General features: G+C 52.6%; 1 protein-coding gene across 1 annotated transcript in view; it reads right to left on the bottom strand.

Moving 5' to 3' along the window:
• Positions 1–1,198: 1,198 nt before the first annotated feature.
• LMOD1 (leiomodin 1) overlaps positions 1,199–20,778 on the bottom strand; it is a 56,808-nt gene continuing 37,228 nt past the window's right edge. Inside the window, exon 2 of the mRNA XM_064360234.1 lies at positions 1,199–5,700. Coding sequence (XP_064216304.1) covers positions 3,895–5,700 — 1,806 coding nt within the window. The 3' untranslated portion in view covers positions 1,199–3,894. The remainder of the gene's footprint in view (positions 5,701–20,778) is intronic.

Here is a 20,778-nt window from a genome sequence, read left to right on the forward strand (position 1 = left end):
CATGGCACTCCCGACTTGGTGGTCTAGAAGCTCATGGGTGACCTGCATCCACATCTCATGTTTCTTAGAGTGACACACGTGTGACACAGTGCCCAGGCCTAGAGACCCTTGCTCATCTGCAGGTGGAGCTTCTGTGAGGACAGGTGAGGCCAGCACCTTGACAGCTGCTGGTATTTGCCATCCCACCCACAGCCAGCACCGTGGCCTAGGTCCCAGTGCTGGCATCTCTTGGAGCAGCCTAGGGAAGGTGGAGGGAAAGACACTTTTCCCATCTAGATAGTCAAGAGGCAAGAAGCTTGAGGTGTAACAGCTGGGCCCTGCGGGCCAGGAGAGCTGGGAGGTGAAGCCTCCCTCCCTTGGGGGTAAGAGCTAGGGAATGTGATCCCCCAGGAAGTGATGGAGGGTGAGGGGGCAGAGTGGAGGATATGACAGTGGGAGCTGCAGGCAGAGACTGTGGAGGTCAGACCGTGGCTTCTCCCAGGTTGGTAGATGAACCCAAAGGTAGGAGACTTGGGTTCAAATCCTGATTCATCAACTTGGACATTTGCTGTCTTCAGACCTCTTTTTTTGTCCCTGTACAGTATGGACATCAGATAAGGATAGAGCCTTTCTGTCTTTTCCTCCGTAAGTTTTAGGAAAGGAAGCTGGACAGATGGGTGACTGCCAGTGCTGGTGGGGCAGGTGGGCAGTAGTGGGTGCGCGTCCCAGCAGAAATGCAGCCCCCAGAGTTTGGGCCCCTTTTCCACAGCTCAACAGGCTATCCACCCAACTTCTCCTCCTCCTCCCCAAAACCGCCGCCCTCCCCGTCCCTAGCACAGCTCCAGCGTGCTCCTGGCGCAGCTGGAGAATCTGGGTTGCGGTCCACCCCCAGGTGGCGCTGCGCTCCCGCATCAGGTTCAAGCGCACCAGAGGAATGATGACATTCCTCATCCAGGGTGGAAACAGCATCCTGCGGGAGCGTAGAGGAAGAGGGCAGTGCACTTGTTGCCGGGACAGTAGGGAGTGGTTTTTCTCTCTGGCTAATTGGAGCCTTAAGATTTGGAGGCAGGTTGTTTGGGTTCAGGTGAGCATCCAGTGCTTTCCTGCAGCACCGTTAACAGCCTTATTTCAGTGAGGGAAGGAAGAGGAGCTGTTATCAGAGGCAGTTCTATGGCCTGAAGACCTGGGCTCAAAACAAAAATAACAAACGAAAAAGACCTGAGCTCTGCCTTTTATTAGCTGTGCGATCATGGATATATTAGTTAACCTCTCTGAGCCAAACTTTATCTGCAAAAGAGAGAGACTATTGGTATCCGCCTCACAGAGTTGAAGGATCAGCTGAAGCAACCTAGCTAGTGCCCAGCGCCCAGCAGGCACGGGGGTGCAGCGGGGCTGACAGTGGAAGCTCTAGCCAGCCTTAGCTCAGCTCATGTCCTTTAGGTCCAGGAGCCAGTGTGTGTCTGTCTCCTTTCCTCTGGGCCCAGTGATTGCTCAGGTGACTACAGTGACAGGCAAGTGGATGGAGGGAATGGGGAAGAGCGTACCCTGGGATCTGAGGGCTTTACCCCAGGACTAGACCACCCTCTGGTTTTGGTCAGACCTAGCACAGCGATCTTCCTTCCTAGCTGGAGCACCCCACCCTCACCTCAAAGATGGTGAAACTGCCGTGCCTCCTGCTGTCGAGGCAACCTGGGTAGAAAAACCTACAAGTGGCACAGACCCAAGGTGGCAGTTCCACAGTGCCAAGGGGCGCCAGCATCTTCAAGAGAATGAAATTCAGAAAGATGCCTTTCATGTGCACCCGACGATGGCCAGGGCAGCATCGTCAGCATTCCTGCACTTGGGGCAGGAAGCGGAATTGGTGAGTAGGCGGGGAGGGCTGGGGAAAATGAGGCCCCTCTGAGCCTTAAGGCACACAGGTATGGGAGCTACTCCCCAAACAGTCACTCCACTTCTCTGCCTGCTGCCTTCCTGGGCCTGTGACTGCTGTGAGGACCTGGCCCTGAGCCTGTGGTTAGGCAGAGTCACGGAATGAGCATCCCTGAACATGCCTAATATAGCCTTCCCGGTGCCCTGGGCTCCACTCTGCCCCAGCACCCCCGAGAATAGCTCTGGCTACTGACTCCAGGCAGCAGGACTGGTTCAGGAGCAGGTAGAGGCCTGGCCTTCTAGCCCTGGACAACCAGGTCAGTGGAGAGTCTTCTGCTCAGAGTTCAGATTCTCCTCCATGCTGCACTTTCTGAGAATGTGAATTTATTTCATGGCCAACTCAGATAGTGTGGCAGGGGACCTGAGCTCCAGGGAGCCCAGGGTCAGGATCAGGACTCACAGTTCAGGACAGCAGGTGGGGCGTAGCCATTCACAGCTAAAGGTTTGTATATATTATCAAAATCTTATGGAAAAACAGATACACAGCTATTTATACAACAGCAGGCAGGTGTGAGGAAAGTGTCTGCTTTGGCATGAAACCTTCAAGTCCAGCTGCCGTCTGTCCCACTCCTCCTGTCTGGAGCCTACCCACCAGGCACTGTCCATTCAGGCCACTGCCCCTGCCATGTCCTCTGAATGGCCTGGGCTTTGGGGTATCCTCAGCCCCTCCCCACACTCCCCTTTGGGCCCTCATGCCTCTCCATCTTTCTGCCATTGTCCCACACAGAGTGCCACTGGCCCAGCAGCTTTGCCCCGTGGGCTCCTCAGAGGCCTGAATCCTGGCCCTGGAGGGCAGTGGGGCTGGGGTGGATGTGGTCCCTGTGGGACATCTTTCCTGGATCACTGGCCTTTTGCAGCTTGCCAGCTACATGGGCCCTGGACAGTGCCATCTTCTCAGCGATGTGCTAAAAGGACTCTTCTTGTCTAGAAACCTGAGCTCCAGGTACAAAAGAAAAATTTGGAGAGCCTCAGAGACAAGAAAAGGAAAGTGAGAAGAGATGAGGCGTCCTTCCTTGAGCGTGACCGAGGCCTCGACTCTCCCATGGCAGAATAGGGACATCCACAGCAGGTCAGCCAGGGACGGGGTGGGCAGGGTCTGTGTAGCCCTGGGAGGTGAGGCCTGAGCAGTCATGGCATTGGCAGATGGTGCCTGGCAGCCTGGTCCTACTGAAGCAGTTTGGGCACTTCCACCTGTAGGGGCAAAGAAGAGCCAGGTTAGAGAAGGGAGCTCAGCCACCTCACCTCCCTCTCTACTGGAAGGACACACCAGACACTGCAATATGTTATGGCTGTGGAATGTGAATGAGGTGTTGACACTAAGGGAGCATTTTTCCTTGTCTGTAAAAATTGGATGTCATTGAGTGACCGCTGGAATTACAATTGAGGTTGTCCTTTAGCTCATGCTGTCTTGTCCCAGATGATGTTGTGGGGGTCAGGTATTACCCAGGCCAGACTTCCAGGGGAGGCAGGGCTTTGAGCAGTAGGGTGTCCAGGGATGGCTCCTGTGTCCATGGCACTGGCTAGGCAAAGGTAGACTCTCCTGAGAGGTGAATCTCCCAGAGACCTTTTGGATGGACTGACCTGTAGGACTTGGCTGGTCCTGAGAGGAGGCTAAGTAAAATGTGGATAATTTTTGTCTGGGGGAATGGAGAAGACTTAAAGGAAGGACCCGAGGCAAAACTACTCTGTAGAGGCCATTTCTCCATTTCAAGGAGAAACAGGCTTAACTGCAGGATGAAAGAGAAGCATGGAGTGAGGGGCTAAAGGAAGCTCCTTAAAGGAAGAGTAGCGTCAGCCAGGCCCAGTGGCTCATGCCTGTAATCCCAGCACTTTGGGAAGTCGAGGCGGGCAGATCATGAGATCAGGAGTTCGAGGCCAGCCTGGCAAATGTGGTAAAACCCCGTCCCTACTGAAAATACAAAAATTAGCTGGGCATGGTGGCAGGTGCCTGTAATCCAAGCTACTTGGGAGGCTGAGGCAGGAGAATCACTTCAACCTGGGAGACAGAGATTGCAGTGAACGGAGACCATGCCATTGCACTCCAGCCTGGACAACAGAGCAAGGCTCCATCTCCACACAAAAAAAGGGAAGGGTAATAGGGGATGTACGGGTGTGGCTGCCTGTAAGCAGGAGGATGCATGAGATCCCTACAGGCCCTGAGGGTTTGTGTTGTCTGAAGCTGCCGTGAGCTCCTCTGCACGCATTCCCTTTTGCAGTCCTGCCCTCTCCTCCAGGCCCGACCCAGCCTTGCCCTGTTGGCTCATGCCTGTAACTACTTAACTTCTTGAGCTGCTTGAGGTTGCTGGAGCGGATGGCGGCCAATAGCTGGTCACGGGAGTTCTTCTCCTGGGCAGGGAGGACTTTGTCTCCCATCTTCCTCTGAGTAGCTGGTGAGAGTGAGTTCTTCAGGTTCTCCATGATGAGGGGTGGAGCCAAGGGTGGGGGAGGGGGAGGTGGGGCAGCTGGAGCACCCCCTTTTTTGGGTGAGTTCTTTGGAGAGGGCTTTGGAGATGGTTGAGGTGAAGGTTTTGGGGAGCCCTTGGCCAGAGCCCCCGCCTTGGGTACCTCCAGCAGATCCTTCTTCTCTCCCTTGGCTTCCTGTGCCTGCCTTTGCTCCTGCAGCCGCTTTTGTCTCTGCTTGTCCATGTTGCGACTGAGCAGATTGGTGACGGTCATTCGGGGCCCAGCCAGCTCAAAATGGTAGCCCAGCTTGAGCAGGGTAGTATTCTCCTTCAGCAGCTTGGCGATCTCCATCTCTGTCTTGCCTCCACAGATGTGTCGCTGGTTGTGGAAGCGGAGCTCGGTCAGCGTGTTGTTCTGGAGGAGGGCCCGGAAGATGGCCAGGATGCCTTTGCCTGTGATGTGGTTGGAGTCCAGGTTGAGGCTGGTGATGGTCTTGTTGGCCTTGAGCATGATGGCGATGGCAAAGGCCACGTGGTCGTCCGCTCGCGTGTTGGCCAAGGCGAACACCTTGACCACAGTGTTGAACTCCAGAGCCTCGGTGAAGCGGACCAAGATCTCATTTGTGATGCAGTCTGAGTTGTTGACGTTCACCTCAGTCATCTCAGGGTCATTGTTCTTCACTCTCTCCAGAGGCTCATCAAATATGCTGGGAGCCGCCTCCTCCTCCGCCCTGGCCGGCCCTTCAGAGGGCTTGGTGGGGCCGCCGGGCGTCTGTTTCTCGGGTGTTTTGACCTTGCTCTCTTCCTTGGCTTCCTTTTCATGCAAGGGCTCATCCTTCTTGACTTTTTCATCTTCCCTTTTGGTGTCTGTGTTCCCAGCTCCTCTTTTTACCTTCTCATCCTCCTTTTTCATGTCTGTGTTCCCGCCTGCTCTTTTCATCTCAGCCTCTTTCCTGGTGTCTGTGTTCCTGTGCTCCCCTTTTATCTTCTCATCCTCCTCTTTCTTGACCGCCTCCTTCATCTCCTCTCTCTTTTTATCCTTGTCCCTGCTCACGCCTGTGTTCCTGTCACCCCCTTTCTTCTCCTCTTCCTTCTTGGTGGCCGCTGCCCTCTCCTCTGCTTTCCCATCCTTCCCTGCCTCCTTCTTGTCCACTGCGGCCCTGACCCGGCCCTTGTCAATGCCCCGGATGATCTTCTCCTCCTTGGGCTTCTCGCCACTCTTGCCATCAGCTTCATCTCTGTCTCTAGAGAAGCTCTTCTTTAAACCACCCCTCTTTGGCTCCTTCCCCAGATCTGAGTCCCGTCTGGGGCCCAGGGATTTCTTGCTGGCATCTCTGCCCCTTTCCTCTCCATTCTTGGCATCTGTCTTGTTCTGCACTTGCTTGCTTTCCTAAGAATTCAGAAAAGAAAAATAAACATGAAGAGATGGCTACACAGGGAGAGGAATGAGTATGGGGATGAGTGGGGGAGCGCTTACATAACCGCCCTTGAGCCTCTGAAGGACAGCTGGTGTGGGCAGCAAAAGAGGGACTCAGGTTCAAGCTGCAGAATGGGATGACATCTGACTCCGGGCCTGAGGGTCGTGAGATCACCTAACACCTGCAAAGGTCGTGGCAGCTCCTTTTATGGAGTATTCTCAGACCCAGAATTGCCCTTTCCTGTCACGGGTGATGTAGAAGGACTGCCTCCAAGTGGTGACCTGCCAAGCACATTGGAACCTGAGGCAAAAGGAGAAATACTAACACTGATCGCGTCTTTAAAATTCTGCATTGCTGTTCATTGTGGACTTTTTGCATTAATTGTATTTTTTAAAATATACATGAAGGCTGGGCACAGTGGCTCACACCTGCAATCCCAGCACTTTGGGAGGCTGAGGCGGGCAGATCACCTGAGGTCGGGAGCTTGAGACCAGCCTGACCAACCTGGAGAAACCCTGTCTCTACTAAAAATACAAAATTAGCCAGGTGTGGTGGCACATGCCTATAATCCCAGTTACTTGGGAGGCTGAGGCAGGAGAATCACTTGAACCTGGGAGGCGGAGGTTGTGGTGAGCCAAGATTTTGCCATTGCACTTCAGCCTGGGCAACAAGAGTGAAACTCTGTCTCAAAAAAAAAAAAAAATATATATATATATACACACACACACACACACACACACACACACACACATACATGAGAACATCAGGTATCTTGCTCACTGAATTTTTTGGCTTCTGCTTGTATTCTGTGCCCAAGGTGACTGCCTCACATCCCTCACTCTAGTCCTGGCCCTGCTTTTAAGAAGTAGGTCAACAGTTCTGATATACATGACTTTTATAAGCCAATGCATTTCCAAAGGAAAAACATGTTGGAGGGATCAACATATGCTAACATTTTATTTTGCCAGTTAAAGATATTTGTAATTTTTTTTTGTTTGTTTTTTAAGAGATGGGTGTCTCATTATGTTGCCCAGGCTGGACTCAAACTCCTAGCCTCAAGCAGTCCTCCCACCTCAGCCTCTCAAAATGCTGAGATTACAGGTGTGAGCCACGATGCTTGTCTTATATTTTAAAATTCTATTTACCATCATCATATCATCAAAATAAGAAGGAGCTAATTTTAAAGAAGGTAGGCATAATAAAGAATATACCTTAGGCCGGGCGCGGCGGCTCACGCTGTAATCCCAGCACTTTGGGAGGCCGAGGCGGGTGGATCACGAGGTCAAGAGATCGAGACCATCCTGGTCAACAAGGTGAAACCCCGTCTCTACTAAAAATACAAAAATTAGCTGGGCATGGTGGCACGCGCCTGTAGTCCCAGCTACTCAGGAGGCTGAGGCAGGAGAATTGCTGGAACCCAGGAGGCGGAGGTTGCGGTGAGAGGAGATCGCGCCATTGCACTCCAGCCTGAGTAACAAGTGTAAGGTATATTGCCAAGTTAAAATGAGGAAACTGAGGCCAGTGTGAGAAAATGAGAATCCAATTTATTCAGCTCCCGGGCAAGGTTCTGTGGTCCGGGAAGGGGCCAGAGAAGTCGCACTGGGCTTCTCAGGGTGTGGGATTTTATAGGGAGTGGAGGTAATTGATTGGTCTTTAGGGAAACAAAGAGCAGACAGCTTCATTGGTGAAGAGGATTGATTGATTATTAGGGAAACAAAGAGCAGAGAGTTTCATTGGTGAGGGAAAGTCAAGGTGCTGATTGGGCGAGCTGCCATTGGTTGCCAGGCGGGACTACTGGTGGGGTGAACGGCTGGGGAGGTCAATGTTAAGCTGCCGTTGGACAAATCTTTGGTGGGCTTTTTAAATTTTGAAGGGGTCGAGTGAGGAATGCAGGAGTGGGTGTGTGGTGCCTGCATAGAGAGAACAGATAGGAGTGGGTGTGGGGAGCCAGCATAGAGAGGCCAGCATGGGGAGAGATAAATGTGTCCATTTAACTCCCGGTGAGGCAGCTGGCCTTACAACGAGAGCGAAACTCTGTCTCAAAAAAAAAAAAAAAAAAAGAATATACCTTAACATCAAATATGTATTTTTTTAAATTCACAATATCATCCTTATTTTTAATAAAAACTTAGCTAAGGACAAAGCGCCTCTCTGTGGAGAGCCCTGGAATTCATTGGGTCAGCTGGTCTCTGGAGGACTCTGCCAGATTCTGGATCTTGGATTCCGTGACTCAATTCTGACTCCCGAGACACTGCAAAGTTTGTGAGAGGCCGTGGGACCCAGTCAGCTGAGCTGCAATGGGGCTTGGGTTTTATACACAAGATAAGCCACCCACACTCCATGGATCCCTGTTTCTTCCTCCATAAATCTGCACCAAGCCTGAGCCCTGTTTTGAGAGCCCTTGTTTCTCATGTTCGTCAGAGAAGCAGAGGAAGCGGCAGGATTGCCTGAGAGTAGACGTTAGACTTAACTGTCTAACTGTGATGGAGACCCCAGAGCAACTGAGACTTAAAGGGATGCTGTGATGTCCTCCCCTAAAGCTTCTTCAAAGGAAGATGCTACAGTTTGAATATTTAAAAGGTTTTTTTGTTTTTTTTTGTTTTTTTTTTTTTTTTGAGACAGAGTTTTGCTCTTGTTTCCCAGGCTGGAGTGCAATGGTGCGATCTTGGCTCACCGCAACCTCTGCCTCCCAGGTTCAAGCAATTCTTGTGCCTCAGCCTCCTGAGTAGTTGGGATTACAGGTGTGTACCACCACACCTGGCTATTTTTTGTATTTTTATTAGAGATGGGATCTCACCACCTTGGCCAGGCTGGTCTCAAACTCCTGACCTTGTTATCTGCCTGCCTCGGCCTCCCAAAGTGCTGGGATTGCAGGCATGAGACACTGTGCTGGGCCAAAATATTTTCTTTCAAGGGTGCCAGGTTGAAGTGTGGGGATAGGGGAGGGAAGAAAGGAAAACAGCTCTCTATCATGCTCTCTGGCCCAGGTGGCCTTTCTTTACACCCTCCACTCTTCCCAGTGGGAATGGAGAGAAAAAGGAGTCCTATGGAAACCGTTTGTACCTGCACCACAAACACATGCCATTGGGGACCAATCCCTGGGTTTTTTTTAGCAGCAATAGTCCTTGGCTCCTCTGCTAGAATCACAATAGACAGCCAAGGGGCACAGGGCCTAGTGAGACAGGGCCTTGGAATGTATCCGTTCTAGCCTCCTGCCCTGCAGGCCCCAAGGTCCCGCTGCACTGGAGGCCTCACTGGGGCTGTGGTGATGGAGCAAGGGGCAGAGCGCTCCCCCTCACACCCACTCAGGCCCCCAGGGAACTGGGTTTGACCCCAGAGCAGAAGTGATGGTGACTTTACTGAACCCTGATTTGAAAGGGACCAAAGGAGAGGAGCATGTAACTAGAATGGAAACAAGGAAACCCAACGGGTCAGCCCTTTTAGGAAGTTCTTATAATCATCTGCCCATAGTTTGACCAGGGAATACCCTCTCCTATCCCCTGATCCCACCAAGTTGGGAGCGGTTCCATCACAGATTCTGTCCACTTTGGGAGCTTGGAGGTGAGAGCTGGAGGGACCAGCGTCTCTGGGCCCAAGGTCTAGAGATGGGGCCCCCAGGGCAAAGACTCCTGCCCTCCGCTCTTTCTTCCCTTCCCAAAATGTGCACCCTTCGGGAGTTCTCAGAGCCCACTGTGCACTGCATAGCTTCCCTTTTCCAGAGTTCGCATGCTGCTTGTAGGCGTCACTCAGAAAGTGGGGACCCAGAGAGATGACTTACTAACTTCACCTAGCAAGTTCAGGAAAAGCTGGGTTTCAGACCCGTCTCACCAACAGCCACCAAGTCAATGTAACCGTCTCTGACCTTCCCCATCAGGGGCCAGAGCAGCTCCTTTCTGCCCACCCAGCATCCCTGGGGTGCCGGAGTGCCCAGCTGCCCACAGAGCCTCACTCACCAGCCTCCTCTTTTCACGCAGCCCCCTTCAGAGCTAGGACTCCCATTCAGACCTTCCCTCTCGCCCCCAGCCAGGACTCAATTTAACCTTCTTTCTTCCCCGACACCCCACATCCTGACTTCTCCCCTTTCTTCTAATCCAGGACTACTCCCCACTCCCTCCCAGGGACCTCCCCTCCACTGGGGTCCTATTTGGTTAGGATCTGCCAAGTGTCTGTTCTTGAGGAGGTGTGCCAACACTTTAAAAAGAACCTAATGAAAAACAGGCTGGAGGTGGGAGGGAAAGGGCTGATTAATCATCAGTTTCCTCCAAATAGCCAGGAATGAGAGGGGCTGGGGCTTGTTGCAGTCTGTGTAGCCCTGAGCGCTGAGACGTTGCCTTAAAAGGAGAAGGAGCCCAGAGTCCTCCCAGGGCTGGGATTTCTGTTGAGCTGAGCTCCCCCGAGCTGGCACAAAGCAGAGCTGCTTCCTTCGTGCTAATCTGAAAGGGAGGCTAGGACAACTTCTTCTTGCTTCTAGAACTGATGGTGCATCCCAGTGACCTCCAGAGGTTATTTTTGCCTGTGTTTCTGTCTCCAGACCTTACCCAACTGTCTGTCCCTTATAGCAGGAGGAGTTTAGGTTAGCTATAACAAAGAACTTCCATACGGGAAAGGTCCACAGGCCTCTGGATGAGAAAACTACGTAGCAACAGTTATTTTATTCCTTTGCAAAAAAGCATTAGGGTTAGGGGAAGCCCACAGGGTGGTTTGGGAGTGCGATGGAGGCAGGGGAATGGAAAGGATGGCCTCTGAAAACCTGTACACGTGGAGGTACGTAGTGATCAGGCTCAGAGGTAAGAAGCAGCTCCTTGCCCCACCTCCTCCAGGCTTAGGACTACAGGATGTTGCTCTGTGTCTGCCATGTGCGTTAGGATCCAAGTGTAATGCCCTTGATAGGTTCACATGGGCAGAGCACAGCATCTTCTCCCTTACGTGGGCCCTTCTGATGCTGCTTCCTCTAGAAGCCTTATCTGATTAAACAGAGGAGAGAATGTTTCACCACCTCCATTGGCAAAACAAGAGAGGAAAAGGATTATTTGTCTATTCAAAGAGTCGTTTTTTTTTTTTTGAGACAAAATCTCGCTCTTGTCCCCCAGGCTGGAGTGCAGTGGCGCGATCGTGGCCTCAGCCTCCCAAGTAGCTGGGATTATGTGCCACCATGTCTAGTTAATTTTTGTATTTTTAGTAGAGACAGGGTATCACCATATTGGTCAGGTTGGTCTTGAACTTCTGACCTCAGGTGATCCGCCTGCTTCAGCCTCCCAAAGTGCTGGGATTACAGGCGTGAGCCACCATGCCCGGCCTATCTGAAAAGTTTAAAATGAGAACTTGCTGAGGGCAAGGCCAAGGGCCAGAGCCTCTGTGTGCTGCATTCGGCAACCACAGCCCACTGATGCCTTGCTGGCTCACGCCGTCCCCCACCAAGATCACCTCTTTCTTTCCTGTGACCCATCACCTGTGGAGGAGGCATCTCCCTCTCTGCAGAGTCATTTGGCCCCATGTGGCTGCAAGGGAGGAAGGTCTGCAGACGGATCCCAGGGAGAACGGCTCCAGCAGGGGGTTGGGAGTATGGGTCTGCCTGTGCTTGCAGAGGCCACTTTCCAGCCACTCACCTAGAAGAGGGCAGAGCCAAGGTGGGCAGGGCTGGCTGGCAATGACCGCTCCCCTCACAGGTGATACCACTGCTGTGAATTCAGTAGTATTTGTTCCTTCCTCAAAGCAAGACTGAGGTGATGCCAATTCAGATGGTTTGATGCCACAACTGCTATGGCCCCCAAGGCGGCCCAGTGATGCCTGTGTAGTCTTTTCATCCGGAGGCATTGGAATGCCCCTAGCTCAAGCTGCAGGCTGAGGGCAGGATCTATGGGGTCTCTCAACTCTGCTTCTAGGATACTCTTTCTGGGCCTTGGCTAAAGTCCCCTAGAACATTAAAAGTCAGGCCGGGCACCATGGCTCACGCCTGTAATCCTAGCACTTTGGGAGGCCAAGGTGGGTGGATCACCTGAGGTCAGGAGTTCAAGACCAGCCTGGCCATCATGGTGAAACCCCATCTTAAGAAAAAAAGAAAAAAGAAAAAGAACATTAAAAGTCACAGTTTGAGTGGATCTGGGCTGATTAGAAGGCAGCATTTTTACCTTGGCCTAGGCTGTGACCTACTGCTGGTTTCTCCTTGACCGAAGTTGTATTTACCAGGAAAGCACCAGGGAAATATATGGTATTGCCCAGTCCTGCTCTCGTGCACACACTCCTTACCGCCTGACTGTGCTCGTCCTGCACCAGTCAGTCCTGCTCTCGTGCACACACTCCTTACCGCCTGTCTGTGCTCATCCTGCACCAGTCAGTCCTGCTCTCGTGCACACACTCCTTACCGCCTGACTGTCCTCATCCTGCACCAGTCAGTCCTGCTCTCGTGTACACACTCCTTACCGCCTGTCTGTCCTCATCCTGCACCAGTCAGTCCTGCTCTCGTGTACACACTCCTTACCGCCTGTCTGTCCTCATCCTGCACCAGTCAGTCCTGCTCTCATGTACACACTCCTTACCGCCTGTCTGTCCTCATCCTGCACCAGTCAGTCCTGCTCTCGTGCACACACTCCTTACCGCCTGACTGTCCTCGTCCTGCACCAGTCAGTCCTGCTCTCGTGCACACACTCCTTACCGCCTGACTGTCCTCGTCCTGCACCAGTCAGTCCTGCTCTCGTGCACACACTCCTTACCGCCTGACTGTCCTCATCCTGCACCAGTCAGTCCTGCTCTCGTGCACACACTCCTTACCGCCTGTCTGTGCTCGTCCTGCACCAGTCAGTCCTGCTCTCGTGCACACACTCCTTACCGCCTGTCTGTGCTCGTCCTGCACCAGTCAGTCCTGCTCTCGTGCACACACTCCTTACCACCTGTCTGTCCTCATCCTTCACCAGTACCCGCCACATGCCTCCACCATGTCTCAGAGCCCCCGATCATTCCCCTGCATTTCCCATGAAGCTGTCCCAGCAGGAGCTGGGGCTCTGGTCCCACTCCCTCCAGCTACCTGAGGGCTTCCTGATACCAGGCACTGCAGCTGCCAGTCTTATCTATCCATACAAGGGAGGGCTGGCCATGGGCTGGAGGGCCTGTCAAAGGTCCCCTGGGAGAGCAGAAGTCTTACAGGGCTGGTGTGCTGGGCAGGGAAGGCAGCAGGGCCCAGGGCTAGAAGGGATGGGGGAGTTCACCCCCTGCGGTCTCCTGCCGCCTTCCATGTGGAGTGCCAAATCTTTTATTGTTTTCCACCAAAAAGAAAGATTCTAGAGTCTCCAGAAAAGAAGTGTAAGGAGGGCCCAGACACAGTGGCTGACACCTGTAATCCTGTCCCTTCAGGAGGCTGAGGCAGGAGGATTGCTTGAGCCCACGAGTTCGGAACCAGCCTGGGCAACATAGTGAGACTCTGTCTCTATTGAACATAAATAAATAAATAAAATAAACGAGTTTAAAGGAGGTCCATTGTCCTTCAGAAGAAGTTGGATTCCTGGCACCGGCTGTCCTGGATAGGGGCCATAATGCCTGTTTCCCTTGGTGGTGTGTGGGGCAGGAGTCCTCTACTGAGGCTTGGGTTAGCTCATTAGACATTAAAGATTCAGATCTTGGCCAGACGCAGTAACTCACATCTGTAATCCCAACACTTTGGGAGGCTGAGGTGGACAGATCACAAGGTCAGGAGTTTTAGACCAGTCTGGGCAATGTGGTGAAACCCCATCTTTACTAAAAATACAAAAGTTAGCTGGGCGTGGTGGCACGTTCCTATAGTCCCAGCTACTCGGGAGGCTGAGGCAGGAGAATCACTTCAACCTGGGAGGCAGAGGTCATAGTGAGCCAAGATCATACCATTGCATTCCAGCCTGGGCAACAGAGTGAGACTCCATTAAAAAAAAAAAAAAAGATTAAGATCTTGCAACAACTGATATTACCCCTAGAAAGCTACAGGTTCCCTTTACAGCTGCCAGGAAAACTGGGGGCTGTTCTGGAAAAGTTCTGCCTATAGCGGCATATGAGCCCTTTGGCTCTTTAGACAGTCAGCCCATGCACAAATCCCAGCTCTGCCCAGCTCTGCGACCCTGGCTGAGTTACTTAGCACCTCTGAACCTGTTGTCTCATATGCACAATGGGACTGACCGCCCACTCCCCTCCGGGGATCCTCACTGGGTTGTAAGTGGTAGATCCAGGACTCAAACCTAGATCCCGATGACAAGAAAGCCTTGAATAGGAGATAAGCTGTAAAAATCCAGGTCCTTATGAGCAGTGATTAAGCCTCAAGGGCTGGCAGTAGGACCCCAACCTCCTCCTAGTTGAGCCCCTGCCCCTTTGCTTAGTATCTGGGTATTGCCCAGCAGGGTGAAATTTGCTCTTACCCAGTAGCCAATGGAACTACTTTGCCATGGAAAACGAAATGACCACATATTAAGCCCTGGAAACCTGCCTGGAGGGCTACAAGTTGGGAAGGGATGAGGCTGCTTTGGGAAGCCTCCCCCAATCCCACCCCAGTCTTATGGTGACAGGGGTGGCATGGGATAGGGACAGGTGTCATCCCCACCTACAATGGCAACTAGCCCTTGTAGGGAGCGACAGCTGTTGGGCGCTGTGGGCCCCGGGAGTCTGTGCCCTGGAGCCGTTCCACCAAGAGTCCTGCTGCAGGCCTTGCTCACTCACCCTTTCGTGGCTCCGTTCATCAGGAGGCTTCCGTCAACACCGGATGAGGGACACGGTGCTACATGAGAAAGTCTTGCCCTCATAACTGAGGGGATGTGGCAGACCGGGGGACAAGTTCACATCAAAGTGTATGTAGCAGAGAGTGTTGAGGGCATGGCCCCCCGAGAGCAGGCCTCCCGCTGCCGAAGAGTTACCACTTTAGCCAACAGCATTCCTTCGGGCCAGCCACAGAATCTCTGCGTCCTCCCCCAAAAGGCCAGCAGCCCTTTCTTAGCCATTCTCAGACTGAAGTTCTTCAACTCCTGCTCTGGCAGTGGCTCAGGGACTAGGTCTCTGCACCTGCCAGCAACCCTCTTTTTTAGTCATCCCAGCTCTGACCCTTCCCAGGCCATCCCATACCTGCTCCCCTACTTCAAAGCCCCCACTCTGGGAAAACATTGGCTCGTCTCCACTGGCCTTGGCAGGATGAGTTCTGAGGGAACCCTTCCATTCACCCCTCCTAGTTATTAGGGGCCTCTGGGGGAACTGTGAGGATGGAGTCCAAGTGTAACCTCACCCACTTAGGTTAGCATCTCTGGAAACATACTTTTGGGAATGTTCCAGGACTTATACACAAAAACTCACACAGACACTCAGCTCCTTCCCATACAGGAGCATAGCTAATTCCCAAAAAACGGAACTCCTCATTAGGGGTTGGGGGCTTTGGTATATGATGGGGGCGCGGCTGCAGGACAGCCTTCTCAGGTACTTTCTGAGACTACTGGCAGTGCTGCATAACTGGATCCCCCAGCCCCTGACCAAGGCAAGAGAGAGTAAGAACGCTCGGCAAGGGGGTTTACACACCGCAGCTGCTCTGGAAACGCTTGGTGATGACAGCAAGTGCACCATCCTCAAATAACCCACATGGAGGCTGTCAGAAATGAAAGGGAGTCAGGCTCTTCCCACACGGCCCCAGCGTGGCCCCTCAACACCAGAGCCCAGCAGAGCTCTCAGCCATCCCCTGCTCCCAATCTGAAGCCCTGTTGATAGACAGCATGCGGCCCAATCCACACCCAATCAACCTGACAAGCAACGCTGGAGCCTTGTGCTCTCATTTCCCAGAAGAATGCGGGCCATTTGGGCACATGCTCAGGGCTTCAGAGGGGTCATGAAGGGCATCCCCCGGGGGAACATGTGTACCTGGTGAAATGTGGGCTGAGAAGCCAAGGCCCATGCAGTCACGAAGCTAAGAAAAGCTGCACTCCTGCAGGCATCCCAGATGCCCCCCCTGCTGCTCCGTTCCCACCCTGCCTGACCTCTTGGTGGCTTCTCACTGCACTCCAGGAGCCAACCCACTTGTGAGTGTGTGAGGCAACTGACGGGGGGTGGGCACGGCCTTCAGCCCCCTGGCCAAATGTCTGCAGATGGTGGGGCCTCAGGGGCGAGAATGGCCATCCCTTCCATCTGGTGAAGAAACCAGAGAAATTCTAATGCTGGAGGAGCTCATTTCAGAGCTTTGAGCCTGTATTTCTTTCCTTCTTTTTCTTTTTTTTGGGGGGAAGAGACAGAGTCTTATTATCTTGCAGGCTGGTCTCAAACTCCTGGCCTCAAGCAATCCTCCCGCCTTGGCCTCTCAAAGTGCCGGGATTACAGGCGTGAGCCACCACACTTGGCCTTGAGCCCGTATTTCTTCTTCTTTTTTTTTTTTTTGAGACAGAGTCTCACTCTGTCACCAGGCTTAAGTGGGGTGATCTCGGCTCATTGCAACCTCCGCCTCCCAGGTTCAAGCAATTCTCCTGCCTCAGCCTCCTGAGTAGCTGGGACTACAGGCGCCCACTACCATACCCGGCTAATTTTTTGTATTTTAGTAGAGACGGGGTTTCACCATGTTGGCCAAGATGGTCTCCATCTGATGACCTCGTGATCCGCCCACCTCAGCCTCCCAAAGTGCTGAGATTACAGACGTGAGCCAGTACGCCCGGCCAGAGCCTGTATTTCTAAAGGGCATGGTTCCCACCCCTGGTTGCCAGTCCACCTGAGAAGTCAAGTTCCACAACCTGAGTTTAATCCTTTTCCCCAAATCCTTAGTCCAGGGAGTGCCCAAGGGCATAACAGTCGCTAACCGTGGTGAGTGCTGGCTGCCCTGCCACCCCAGGTGCCTCTCATCCGGTTATGCACTCATGCAGTCTTCAGATGACTCTACAAGGCATCCCCATTTTACAGAAGAAGAAAGCGAAGCCCAGGATTATGCAGCTATTACACGATAAAGCAAGGATTCAAGTTCAGGTTCATAGGCTCTAGAGTCTGAACTTTTAACCTCATATTCTGCTCTTTTGCCTAAGCGGGGCCGCTTGCTAAGCCACTCTTTCACCTGAATGCCTGGTCCAGACACAGCCCTTCACCCCCAGCCACCCATCACTGAAATCACAATATCCACAGCCACCATTCAGTGTTTACAAGGTGTGAGACATTGCGCTACATACTTTACTTAAGTCATTGATGTAATTGACTCCTCAGCACTGCCGTCCGAAGTGGGCAGAGCTTGGTGAGGCTCCAGTCTCAGCAAGAGGAAGCTTGGGGGAGGAGCCCTCTTGGGCTGTTGGGAGCCGGGGCCCTTCACATGCGTCAACCTTCACTTATACCTTGAGACCTTCCTTTCCCCCTGTTTCCTATATGTTTTATTTTATTTTTGAGACAGGGTCTTACCCTGTCACCTAGGTTGGAGTGCAGTGGTGCAATCTCAGCTCACCGCAGCCTCCACCTCCCAGGCTCAAGCCATCCTCCCACCTCGGGCTCCTGAGTGGCTGGGGCTACAAGCGTGAACGACAACACCTGGCTAATTTTTGTTCTGTTTTGCTTTGCAAAGACGCATTCACCATGTTGCCCAGTCTGGTATCAAATTCCTGTGCTCAAGTGACCCTCCTTGCCTCAGCCTCCCAAAGTGCTGGGATTACAGGCGTGAGCCTCTGTGCCCAGCCTATATGCTTACAACCATCACATTACTGTGGTACCTAAGAAATAAACTGCTGTAAATTCGCTGCCTCTGGACAGCGTGCTCAGGAGGAGTTGCAGCTTCTGGAAGTCGGAAGTAACATTTTCCCCTTTTGCAGATGGTGTCATTCTTTTTTCTTTTTTTTTGAGACTGTGTCTTGCTCTGTTGCCCAGGCTGGAGTGCAATGGCGTGATCTCAGCTCACTGCAACCTCCACCTCCAAGGTTCAAGCAATTCTCCTGTCTCAGCTTCCCAAGTAGCTGGGATTACAGGTGTGCTCCACCACGTCCAGCTAATTTTTATATTTTTAGTAGAGATGGGGTTTCACCATGTTAACCAGGCTGGTCTTGAACTCTTGACCCCAGGTGATCTGCCTGCCTCAGCCTCCCAAAGTGCTGGGATTACAGGCATGAGCCAGTGTGCCTGGCCTTGTTATTCTTTTTTCTTTCATTCTTTCTTTTTTTTTGAGACGAAGTCTCACTCTGTCACCCAGGCTGGAGTGCAACGGTGTGATCTTGGCTCACTGCAACCTCCACCTCTCAGGTTCAAGTGATTCTCCTGCCTCAGCCTCCTGAGTAGCTGGGATTACAGGCATGTGCCACCACACCCGGCTAATTCGTATATTTTCAGTAGAGATGGGGTTTCACCATCTTGGCCAGGCTGATCTTGAACTCCTGCCCTCGTGATCTACCCACCTTGGCCTCCCAAAGTGCTGGGATTACAGGCATGAACCACCATGCCCGGCCCCTCTTCTTTTTCTTTTTCTTTGAGGCAGAGTCTCGCTCTGTCACCCAGGATGGAGTGCAGTGGCACGATCTCAGCTCACCCAACCTCCACCTCCCGGGTTCAAGTGATTCTCCTGCCTCAGCCTCCCCGGTAGCTGGGATTACAGGTGCCCACCACCTCGCCCGGCTGATGGTGTCATTCTTAAACTATGTCAGTAGTAAGTGGGAGGACTGGAGTTCACACTCAGGTCTCTGGGGTTCTAACACATATACTCTTAACTACTATGCTGTGCTCCCCATGGTCACAGTGATACGCTAAGGAATGAATGCCATATTCTTGCCAGGAGCTCCCTGCAAAGCACACAACACAAACTCAAAGAGAGCCATCTGGGCATGTGATCATTTGGCCAGATGCACACAAATGCCAAGGCATTGGGTTCAGCTCTGGGGACACAGGGCTGGGTAAGGTATGAATCTCTGCAGAGAGATGGTGAATTGAATGTCACCCCCAAAGGTTCTCAAAGGAGCATCCAGCATTCCCTTGGATTTCATGCCAGGCTAAGAGGAGGGACCATCTGGAGGAAAGGGTTCCATGGCTTTTGCTGAGGCAGAGTTAGGAAGAAGGCAGCCTCAAGAGAATACAAACCAAGGTCAGAAACCCATTGGGGGCTGGGTATGGTGGCTCACATCTTTAATCCCAGCACCTTGAGAGACCAAGGTGGGCGGATCACTTGAGGTCAGAAGTTTGAGATCAGCCTGGCCAACATGGTGAAACCCCGCGTCTACTGAAAATACAAAAATTAGCCAGGTGTGGTGTTGGGCACCTGTAATCCCAGCTACTTGGGAGGCTGAAGCGGGAGAATCGCTTGAACCCAGGAGGTGGAGGTTGCAGTGAGCCAAGATCACCCCATTGCACTCCAGCCTGGGTGACAGAGGGAGACCATCCTGTCTCAAGAAAAAGCAAACAAAACAACCCATTGGACTTCTAATTTTCACACCATCAAAAGTCAGGGTCTATAGCCCAGGGACCGCCACTGTATTCCATCTTACTCTGTGACTTCCCTGTGCTGGTTTTCTCAGTGCTTGGCAATGAGACTCAAATGAAAAGGCCTGTGCTTAACTTTGAGGCCAAAGATGAAAATAAATGGAGGTAGGAAAAACATGCCCCACACCATAGTAAGGCTGGGTAGAGGCAACCCGAAGAATACATGAATGGCAGTAACTACAGGGAGCTTGGGGCACAGAGCAGGGCCTGTGGAGGAGGCCTGGCTGAGCTCTAACATGCACAGGGGGTCTCTGGCAGAAGCAAACAGGAAGCTGAGAAAGACCTTCCAGGCTGCTCATGTATATGGAGCACAGAGCCAGGAGGCTGCGCCTGGAAGAAGCAGAGGAAGGATCCATGCAGGCCGGGACATTTGAGCTGCTTCCTGAAGGAGGAGTGCAGTTTGGTAAATGGATAGAGCAGAGCATGTGGAGGAAGAGGCTTCCCTCTGTGGCCTCGTCTACTTCCTTATTCCCAAGCCTCATCCTACAGTGTTGTCCCTTTGCACAGGCATTTCTTTACCCCATTCTCACCTGGCCTCACTCTACCCATGGTTCAGGATCAACATCAGCATCAAGCGTGGTGTGCTTTGGGAAGTGACCCCTGACCCCTGAGCCCTTCCCCTCCCCACAGCTCCCTCCGCTCCCTCCCTTCTTGGCTCCTGTCACTCTGTTTCTTTTTCCATCTCTCCTGCAGGATCAGGGGCATGAAATATGGTTTATTACCAACTCAATGCCCAGCACACAGCATGATGCCTTGGCACACAGCAGATGCTTGAGAGTTGCTGGATGAATAAGAAAATGGTGTCCGCCAAATAAAGCCAAATGTTAGTTTGGAATGATGAAGGTCAAGAAAGTTTGTAGAATGAGGAACTGGGCACAAATAATGAATGATGAATAGAAACCACATGATTTGAGACTGATGATGTTGGAGGTGACGGGGTGCTCTCCCATGCTATTCACCACTGTCACAGACCCATCCTGAGGCTGAAATGCCAGTGGGCTCAGTGTGGCCGTAGATTAGAGAACCCTGGACCTCAGCTTTCTCAGCCTGGGCCAGATTTCTTCCCCAGCCCCCCAGAGTCACACCCCTGACTCCTCACCCCAGATCGTTTAGTCCAGCCGGGGCTTGGTGAGCAGAGCTGGTGAAGAGAGCCTGGTGCCGAGGCCCAGGACAGGCCAAGCCAGGGGTAAGATGAGTGGGCATTTCATGTAAGGGGCCAGGAATGCAAGGAGAACGGATGCCTGTGACTCCAATCCACCTCTGGAAAGAGAACCCAGGGCTCTGCCTTTCAGCAAGACCCACAGCAGAGCATTGCTAAGCAACCTACGTCCTTTCCTGAGGAAAAGGCTGAGCCTGAGACAGCCTCCCTGAAGGGCCCGGGGCCACATGTGCACCTGTTTAGTTTGTGCCTTCTGCTAGTAGCTCTCTAGACTCCCTGTCCCCTCCCTCGGGGAGCTGGGTCCAGACCAGGCTGGTCCCACACCAAGTTTGACTGTAGGCCACACCTGTGTATATGTTAAACTTCTGGCCAGGCGCGGTGGCTCAGGCCTGTAATCCCTGCACTTTGGGAGGCCAAGGCGGGTGGATTGCCTGAAGTCAGGAGATCAAGACCAGCCTGACCACTACGGTGAAACCCC

Source organism: Aotus nancymaae, unplaced genomic scaffold (genome assembly GCF_030222135.1).
Source record: "Aotus nancymaae isolate 86718 unplaced genomic scaffold, 86718_ANA_hifiasm-v0.15.2.pri h1tg000039l, whole genome shotgun sequence".
In the NCBI taxonomy this organism is placed as follows: domain Eukaryota; kingdom Metazoa; phylum Chordata; class Mammalia; order Primates; family Aotidae; genus Aotus; species Aotus nancymaae.